At 39.4% G+C, this 10,223-nt stretch overlaps 1 protein-coding gene across 1 annotated transcript in view; it reads left to right on the top strand.

The window, feature by feature from the left end:
* Positions 1–713: 713 nt before the first annotated feature.
* SYT10 (synaptotagmin 10) overlaps positions 714–10,223 on the top strand; it is a 77,461-nt gene continuing 67,951 nt past the window's right edge. Inside the window, exon 1 of the mRNA XM_004284905.4 lies at positions 714–1,186. Within this exon, the coding sequence (XP_004284953.1) occupies positions 1,036–1,186 (151 nt within the window). The 5' untranslated portion in view covers positions 714–1,035. The remainder of the gene's footprint in view (positions 1,187–10,223) is intronic.

The raw sequence follows: 10,223 nt of genomic DNA, 5'->3' as shown, positions 1-10,223 counted from the left end.
CAATTCCAGATTAGTGGACAGAATCCTAACTGAATATTAATAGAAATAACATATTTTGTTTTGTGATCTCCTAAGTTTAATAAAGAAAAAAATCAAAAAGGCAATAAATTAAAATTTGACTATTCAGTTTGTTTATGCATAAAGAAAAACTGAACTGGGTAATCAGTAAATGCACCTCATGGTGAATTTCACTACTAGTAATAAAAAGACCTCTTGGGTTGAATATTCTGTCTCTAAACAATCATAGTTAGAAATCATTTTTAAAATGCTTTCCTGGTATGTCTTCTTTCTATAGACATCTAGTTTTATTACTCATCTACTCGTTTTTTCAATTTAACTTTTTCAGTTTGTTTTCAGTTGTAATGACTTTTCAGAAAAGTAGAACCGGATAGAACACATCCGTAGTCACGTTGGAGAGAAGAGGGGATTGGGGTACGGAGGCTGAAAAAGGTACAGAGAAAACCAAGATTTCTCGCCCTCCTGTGCCCCTAGAAGAGCATCCCCAGCCTCCGCAGGACGACCCAGCAGGGGAGCCGGGCCGCCCCTCCCCCATGGTCTCCCCCTTCCCCCGGGGACTAAAGAAGGGGGACGGCGCGTTCTATTGGGGGTCACCGGGCCGGCGCCAGGCTGCGATTGGAAGCGCCCCCGTCAGGCACCCGCCAGAAACACAAGCGCTGCAGCAGTCGAGGGCTTTAGTTTTTTTACGTCCCCCGCCCCCTGCCCTCCGCACTCCATGCTGGGTCTCTCTCCAGCTCGCTTGGGCTCGTTCGCGCCTCGTGAGAGTTGGCAAAAACCTCGCAGCCGCCGCTGCCGCCTCCGCCTCGCCCCGATTACCGCCCCAGCCTCTCCCCCTTCTCCCGAGCCCTCCGCTCCCGCCATGGGGCCAACATGGGGCTCCTAAATTGCCGCCTTTTAGCTGCGCGCTCTCCGGCCAAAGTCCTCGAGGGCCGGTTATGGTTTACGGCGCTAGAGGGGCCAGCACAGAGGTAACGGGAAGGGGAAAGGACGGCTAATTGGGGGAAACAAGGCCAAACGATGAGTTTCCAAAAGGAGGACGGAGTGAGCAGCCTGTGCCAGAAGGCGCTGCATATCGTCACCGAGCTGTGCTTCGCGGGCCAGGTGGAGTGGGAGAAATGCTCGAGCATCTTCCCCACGGACAGGGGCAGCCAGGGCGGAAGTAGCACAGGTAATTGGGGGAGGGCTCCGCTCGCGACCTCCCAGTCGTCTGGGACCCGCGTCCTCTCGGCTCTAAGCTCCCGGGTCCTGAGCCTTCAGTGCGGCGCCGGCGCATCTTTGGGACGCCGCGCTTTCCTATCCTACCTCGCTCCTTCCTTCTGGTCAGCTCCTGGTGACTTCCAGCGTGGACTCTTCGGGTTTTGTCTCCTCGCCTCCATCTGCCCGGCTTCTTCCACTTCTCTGGTCCACTCCATACCCGCCGGCGCCGTCTCTCGCTCCCAGGCGCCTGCACCCCCTCTCTCTGAGCTTTCCCACGCCTCCGATCTCCCTCCCGGAGTGGAGGGGCGAGCGCGAGCGGCGGCGTCCGACCATTAGCCGAGCGCTGCCCTCGGGGGCCATTCGCCACCCGGACTCTGGTTGCCCTAGCTTGTCCCGTGGGTGGTGGGTCGCGGCTTGGGGAGGGGGCCAGGCGGAAGAATCCGGGCGTGGACGCAAAGAGCCGCGTTGGAAATGGGGCTGCCTTGGCCCCCGAGAGCAGAAAGGATCCCTGCAGGGATAACCCGCGGCCGCAAGCTGTCTAGCATTTGACAGTGTGCAAAGCCCTTTAATACATATGACTTTATAGGGCTTCATGACAACGTTGGCCCAACAGCAGGGATTATGGATCCCATTTTTGACGCGACAGGTAAGGCTCAGCGCACATACAGATTTAGGTGGAACAGAGGCAAAGGGTTATAAATCCTTTCTACACACGTGCTCATATACCCCCCAACACAGGCACCCTCTCTGCTCCTTCAAGAAACTTGGGGGGGAAAACGGGGTGGGGTGGAGGAAACACATCGACCTTCAGAAATCTGGAGGTGGAAAGAAGTCTCAGGTGACAGATTTTTCTCAAAGGGGTGTGGGGAGCGTATCAGAGCCACTGTTTTGGTCATGCTTGGGGGAAAGGGTTTTTTACGACCTGCGCTATGTGCAGCCTGTTGTGCTGTTGACGCGGGCGAGATGGATTCCGGGAGTTGCTGGCCGCGTGGCTTTAAGAGTCCCTTGTGAGAGGGTCACTTGTTGCTTTGGGAGAAGAACACTGGTTGGGGATTTTCGTCATCGGGCTGGAAGGTTATCATTCCTTCTGTAGGGTCTTGTTTCTTTCCCCTTACTTTCCCGTCATTTTAGTCACCTGACAGGGCTTCGTGGGTTGAGGGTAACCAAGGCAACAGGTAAGAGCTGGACCGTAGCTCAGTGTGGAACGTGACGGTGGAGAGCTCTGTGCTGGGGAGGAGGCAAAGAGGGCACGGTTAGTGATCCCCTCATCCACTACCACCAAAGACAAAGGGAGAGGGGATGGAGGTGGAGGAGAGATGTGGTTTAGTCTTCGCGTACCATTATTTAAGTGGAATATTTGCACTCTTAAAATTCTCTGATCTTGGCAATAGGAACCACGAGAGGCTTCTGTATGCACTTGGCAGAACCTGAGGAGTTGTTGCTATTTGGACCCTGGAGCGGAATGATACTTAATTGCTTCTGTACATATTCTGGAAACGTAGACATTTTGTGAATTTTTATAAACACAACAGAGTCTTCCATTTGTTCATCAGGTGTTAAATTGCTAGGAATGTATGAAACTCAACTACTATTGGAAGGCACTGGGTGAACATTGTGTATATGCTTGTCTTGTGTATGGTAGCTAAGCATGAGATAAACACTCAAAATAGAGTGAACTTAAAATCCTGTGTGGTGAATGGATAAGTTGCTCTGAAATGTCTTTGATGATACACTAGCTAAAGATAAGACTAAGAGAAGGAGGTGAAGTGAAAGAAATGAGAGTATTTAAGTTTAAAGATCTGTACTTTGGTCATTTAACATTTGATACTGTGGATAAAACTACTGATTTCCACCACCACCCCACCACTACCCCTTGTGATCATACACAAAATAGTGGTTTCCTGGGTCTCAAATTGATTGATAATGAGGAAAATTTGAAGGTCGGAAAACAAACACTAGCTCTTAAATCTTTATAAATACACAATTATCAGCTTAAGGTAAAGCACAGTATATGAATTGTAGAAAGGGTTCTGAGCCCGTCCTAAGCACTACAAGAAGTAGTTGTAATCCTAATTCCTTTTGGACTTTCCCCTGGGAACAAAAAGTGGACAAAACATAGTCTAAAACAATTACATGGATATTTTTCTGCCCTTAGGGGAAAATATGTACTATTCAAATGGGGTATTCAATTTAATATATGAATATTTGTTCAATGGCTGTCACTAGAAAAGACATCCTACTAGGTTGTGTATGAGATATAAAGATGCACAAGATTGCTTTACATTTTCCATTTGTAAATCTATGCAACAATTAGAAGTACAATATTTTAATCTGCAAATATACTCCCAATACCAATATATATCTATGAAACGGATCGAAGATTATTTACCAAGTCTTTAATTATATTAATTAGCCACTCAGCTTCACTTTGTTCTTTAAAGTAAACTTTCTTATAACTTACGTACTTGTGTCCTTTATTAAAGATCCCTACGTAAACACACTTACAGTAGGCGAGCCTTCTACTCACTGTTTGTTTAAAGAGAAACACATTATTGGTAGGAGGACATGGACATTGAATGGTACAGTGGTTTTTTACTTTCAGCACTGCCCAGATGGTGTCAGGTATTCTAAGGTTGCAGTGACAATTGCAAGCTTCCAGATTGTGTATATTTTTAGATTCCTTCATATAAGTGTAAAGGCAGAGAAGTGCAGGTGTAGTTCTCCTTTGGTCTCCATGGTGGATTTGTTCTAGGAGCCCCCACAGATAACAAAATTTGTGATGCTCAAGTTCCTTATATAAAATGATGTAGTATTTGCATGTAACCTACAGCGCTTCCTCCCATATACTTTATATCATCTCTAGATTACTTTTAATACCTAAATCAATGTAAATGATTATGTAAATAGTTGTAAATACAATGTAAACATAATGTAAATAGTAGCCTGTGTAACAAATTCAAGTTTTGGTTTTTTGAACTTCCTGGAATTTTTCTTTTTTTAAAAAATATTTTCAACCTGTGGTTGCTTGATCCCATGGATATGGAACATGGATACAGAGGGTTGACTGTAATCCTAAAGTTATTCTACCTTAAAGAAGTCATGAATCATATATATAAATAAGATATTCTCCTAATGTTTTCTTTAATGCCAGTAAGGAGCAGCTTCACCATTCTCTTTACCATTTACTACTACAGCAGTAGCAGAAGCAGCAGCAGTGTTATTGACTTGAGGATCAAGCAATTAAGTTGACAGATCCCATATTTTAGTAAACTTTACAAAAACTTAACTGCAGATGGCAACACTAGTTAATTTACTCTTTTGGAATAGTTTTTTTAGAGACATTATTGATGCCAACATTACTAGTACACTGGAAAGTTCATCATGTGCTATTTTTTTAGAAAATCAGATTTTTGCAGTCTTCTTGCCACTGATTCTCCCTGTCCCCCTAAATAGATAGATCACCCACTAAATTCATTAATTTATTGATATAATAGGACTTAATGCTATAATGCTTAGGGAAAATACAAAACAATATATTGGCCTTAAATGTGATTTTTCATACATACTGTGATTGAATATACATAAGAGTTTTTGAACTTCATTTGAGTTCATTTCTGGTCAGTCTTTAATTGCTTCTCCATATCCAAATCCCTATGAGGTTTTAGGAAACTTTGTTGCTTGAAAAGCAGACCTCATAAATGCAGCTAATCAAACCCACTTAAGCTCATAGTCGCATCACAACTGTATAGACCTAACCATAATTTAAATATTTTAAATAAACATTTAATTCATTAATGTTATAAATTTTCACTTTTACACTTTCAATTTAGTAGTAAAAATTCTAAAATAAACATTTAAACAAATTATTCTAAATTCATATGTGTGTTCTTCAATTTCTTAGATGTGGGAGCAAGTAGGTATTTATATGGCAAACACTTTCACTGAAGTTACTTGACTAATAAGAATGGTACTGGTACCATTAATTAAATGTTGTGCACAGTTGTTCAAGTTAATGTAAATGTAGAATTAATATACAATCACAGATTATAAATCATTTATAAATCATTTACTCAATTACAAATATATGTAAAGATTTCTCATTTGGAAACTCCATTCAATTTTCTACCTCTGTGTGAATTCCCTGTCAACAAATTAGCCAATAAATTTGGCTAATTTAATACGATATTTGGTACGATACTTGATACCATATTTTATTGAATCTAAGATGCTATTGATTACAAGACACAACATTATTTTATATGATACCAAAAAAGGAAAAAGAAGGATGCAAATTAAATTATGCTTTCTTATCACATAGAATTTTTTCTTTTATACTTATGGAAAAACTTCTAAAAGTTAGACATGAATTTTTAATATCATATATCACTCTTGTACAAATATAAAAAGGAAAGTATAAAAGACATATAGGTTAAAATAATTTAAAAATTAAAGTTTTGAGTCTGATTCTTCTGAATGGCTTTTTGATTGAGAATTGGTGATACCTTTGTTTATCCTCTCATCATTGGACTCTTTGCCATCAAGAATGCTGTCAAGACTAGTAATGATGCACTTTTTTCCACGCAGGAATTCATAAGATATAAAATCTAGTGTTGTTGTGCTCTAAAGCTAGCTGTACAGTTATGTCGAATGTTGGCAATGTTGCCAAACTCACCTGACCCAACAAAAGTTTGGCTTATGAAGGTTACGGGTCTGTTTCACTATTTTCTCCAGTATTTTCTTCCAAGCCAATTTAGACTCATTCTGCGACTTCCGATGCTGATGTATTTGCTTTAGCACATACACAGAGAAAACTATGACACACTTACTTAATGGCTATTAGCAATTGTAACAAGCTTGTTATTCTTCATCCAGCTGCGTGGAACGTAGACATTAAGCTTGCCATCTTGGACTTTAACGAGAAAGCAAAAACCTGTGAATAGAAAAGCAAAAATATGGAAGAAACCAGGATTCCAAACACCTGAAGCTGATGTATTTGCCCTGCTTTCTTATGCTGAGCCAATTAATTAAATGAGAGAGAAATAAACTTCTATCTTGTTTAAGTCAGTGTTTTTTTGGTCCCTTATTGTAGAAATCAGAATTATGCCCCATTATAATAATAACACCATATGAAGAGTATAAATAAGTTAACTTCAAAGATAATTCCAAATTTTCATTTTAGAGGCAGCTTTCCTCAGCTTTCTCTGAATAAGAGTTGTTGGTTTGAGTTTTATTACCTCTTGTTCTCTGCAGAATGTTGCCATAAACATGGTCTGTCGTCAGGCAAAAATGAGGACAACCAAAGAAACAAAAGACTTGGAATATACAAGAAATTATAATTTCTGATTAATTGAGAAATTACTTCTTTGTACATTTTGAGAAATTAAAAAACTAGAATTTTAAAATTTAAAAAAATGATGCAGAAAGACACAGATAAGATTATCAACTAAGGCAGTAGTAATTGGAATTGAGAGCATACAAATTGGCCTATGCTTTTCTGCATCGTAGCCATCTGCATGGTTAATAGGTAATTAGACCTAACAGTATTTACAATCCATAGTAATTAAGACCATGCAAATGTTAGACTTTAGCAAAGTTCTGTTTTACTAAAAGATTCTGAGGAATTAGCATTTTTTGGCTTATTCTATTTTCTGATGAGGGTGGTCTTTCCTGTTTTTTTCATAACAATGTCACTTTATTTTGAGATATTAAGACATGATAAAACAGTAAGATCTTTGATCTTTACAAATCAGTCAGAGATATAGAGTCAGCCAACCAGACAGATAGATAAGTAGATACATATCGGTGGAAGCAATAGTTATGCATATGTATGTAGTCAAATCAGAGTTTGAGCAATTTTAAACCTAATTATCTTTGAGTCTAATCTAATTTTTGAAATTTCATTTACTCTAATTTTACCAAGATCTAATTGGGTGAATGGCATATAATGGATTCTTTTCAATTATCCAGAGACATTAAAATTTTGAGCTAGAGAGATCCTACTCATCAAGCTTGCTCATTAAAATGGGCAATTTCAAAGTCTGTGTGAAGGCAAACCATTCATATTCATCACCCTGGCCTCAGAATGGTTGGCCCCTTTGCTCCAGTGATCTTCTCCTCCTCTCCACATTACCTCATTTCTTTTATGATCATGCTCAAACACTAGTCATTATGTTAAACAATACTATTTTAGAATTATAAATTCAAATATTCTGAGCCCCAATGAAGAGCTCCTATGCTTTTATCTTTCTCATTTGGAAACTCCATTCAGTTTTCTACCTCTGTGTGAATTCCCTGTCAACAAATATTGCATCATACTTACGATACATCATTTCATCATCGCAATCATTTTCTCCTTTGAGGTTTATCACATTCTCCTGGGAGGGTAGGGGGTGCTCATTCATGGATAAATTCATCTGCTTCTCTATTCCTACACCAAAGAAACAATATTTAGGAGGTTTTAAAACCAGGCAGACGAGTATCACTCTTAGTCTCCAATTTCAAAAGAACCCTCAATTCTGACCAGACATCCTTTGTTTTCCTATTCAATTTTCTCCTGTTCTCTAAAGTTCATATATCAGATTTTCCGCACTCTGTTTAAATATTCCAAATTATTCCCCAGTATCCCAAAATAACTGGCAGTTGACCCTAACTCCTATTTTGCAGAGAAAATTGTACTTACAAAAAAGAATTCCCTTGTCTTCCTGCCTATACCTATAAACTTACCTGATTCCAGAACCATCCTCCTTTTCTTTTCTTTTTTTAACATCTCTATTGGAGTATAATCGCTTTACAATGGTGTGTTAGTTTCTGCTTTATAACAAAGTGAATCAGCTATACATATACATATATCCCCATATCTCCTCCCTCTTGCGTCTCCCTCTCACATTTCTTATCGCACCCTTCTAGGTGGTCACAAAGCACCGAGCTGATCTCCCTGTGCTATAGGGCTGCTTCCCACTAGCTATCTATTTTAGATTTGTTACTTTATATAAGTCCATGCCACCCTCTCACTTCATCACAGCTTACCCTTCCCCATCCCCGTATCCTCAAATCGATTCTCTACCTCTGCATCTTTATTCCTGCCCTGCCCCTAGGTTCTTCAGAACCTTTTTTTTTTTAGAGTCCATATTTATGTGTTAGCATACAGTATTTATTTTTGTCTTTCTGACTTACTTCATTCTGTATGACAGTCTCTGGGTTCATCCACCTCACTACAAATAACTCAATTTTGTTTCCTTTTATGGCTGAGTAAAATTCCATTGTATATATGTGCCACATCCACTTTATCCATTCATCTGTCGATGGACACTTAGGTTGCTTCCATGTCCTGGCTATTGTAAATAGAGCTGCAATGAACATTGTGGTACATGACTCTTTTTGAATTATGGTTTTTTCAGGGTATATGCCCAGTAGTGGGATTGCTGGGTCATGTGGTAGTTCTATTATTAGATTTTTAAGGAACCTCCATAATGTTCTCCATAGTGGCTGTATCAAATTACATTCCCACCAACAGTGCACTTTTCTCCACACCCTCTCCAGCATTTACTGTCTGTAGATTTTTTGATGATGGCCTTACTGACTGGTGTGAGGTGATACCTCATTGTAGTTTTGATTTGCATTTCTCTAATGATTAATGATGTTGAGCATTCTTTCATATGTTTGTTGGCAATCTGTATATCTTCTTTGGAGAAATGTCTGTTTAGGTCTTCTGCACATTTTTGGGTTGGGTTGTTTGTGTTTTTGATATTGAGCTGCATGAGCGGCTTATAAATTTTGTAGATTCATCCTTTGTCAGTTGCTTCATTTGCAAATATTTTCTCCCATTCTGAGGGTTGTCTTTTCATCTTGTTTATGGTTTCCTTTGCTGTGCAGAAGCTTTGAAGTTTCATTAGGTCCCATTTGTTTATTTTTGTTTTTATTTCCATTTTTCTAGGAGGTGGGTCAAAAATGATCTTCCTGTGATTTATGTCATAGAGTGTTCTGCCTATGTTTCTGCTAAGACTTTCTGGCCTTACATTTAGGTTTTTAATCCATTTGGAGTTTATTTTTGTGTATGATGTTAGGGAGTGTTCTAATTTCATTCTTTTACATGTAGCTGCCCAGTTTTTCCAGCACCATTTATTGAAGAGGTTGTCTTTTCTCCATTGTATATTCTTGCCTCCTTTATCAAAGATAAGGTGACCATATGGCCGTAGGTTTATCTCTGGGCTTTCTATCCTGTTCCATTGATCTATATTTCTGTTTTTGTGCCAGTACCATACTGTCTTGATTACTGTAGCATTGTAGTATAGTCTGAAGTCTGAGAGCCTGATTGCTCTAGCTCCATTCTTCTTTCTCAAGATTGCTTTGGCTATGTGGGGCCTTTTGTGTTTCCATACAAATTGTGAAATTTTTTCTTCCACTTCTGTGAAAAATGCCATTTGTAGTTTGATAGGGATTGCATTGAATCTGAAGATTGCTTTGGGTAGTATAGTCATTTTCACAATGTTGATTCTTCCAAGAACATGGTATATCTCTCCATCTGTTTGTATCATCTTTAATTTCTTTCAGCAGTGTCTTATAGTTTTCTGCATACAGGTCTTTTGTCTCCTTAGGTAGGTTTATTCCTAGGTATTTTGTTCTTTCTGTTGAAATGATAAATGGGAGTGTTTCCATAATTTCTCTTTCAGATTTTTCATTATTAGTGTATAGGAATGCAGGAGATTTCCTTGCATTAATTTTGTATTCTACTACTTTACCAAATTCATTGATTAGCTCTAATAGTTTTCTGGTGACATCTTTCGAATACTTTATGTATAGTATCATGTCACCTGCACACAGTGAGAGCTTTACCTCTTCTTTTCCGATTTGGATTCCTTTTCTTTCCTTTTCTTCTCTGATTGCTATAGCTAAAACTTCCAAAACTATGTTGAATAATAGTGGTGAGGGTGGACAACCTTGTCTTGTTCCTGATCTTAGAGGAAATGGTTTCAGTTTTTCACCATTGAGAACGATGTTGGCTTTAGGTT

This window comes from Orcinus orca, chromosome 11 (genome assembly GCF_937001465.1).
Source record: "Orcinus orca chromosome 11, mOrcOrc1.1, whole genome shotgun sequence".
Lineage (NCBI taxonomy): Eukaryota > Metazoa > Chordata > Mammalia > Artiodactyla > Delphinidae > Orcinus > Orcinus orca.
The sequence above is the reverse complement of the archived record's forward strand: the minus strand, read 5'-3'. Positions and strand labels throughout refer to the sequence as shown.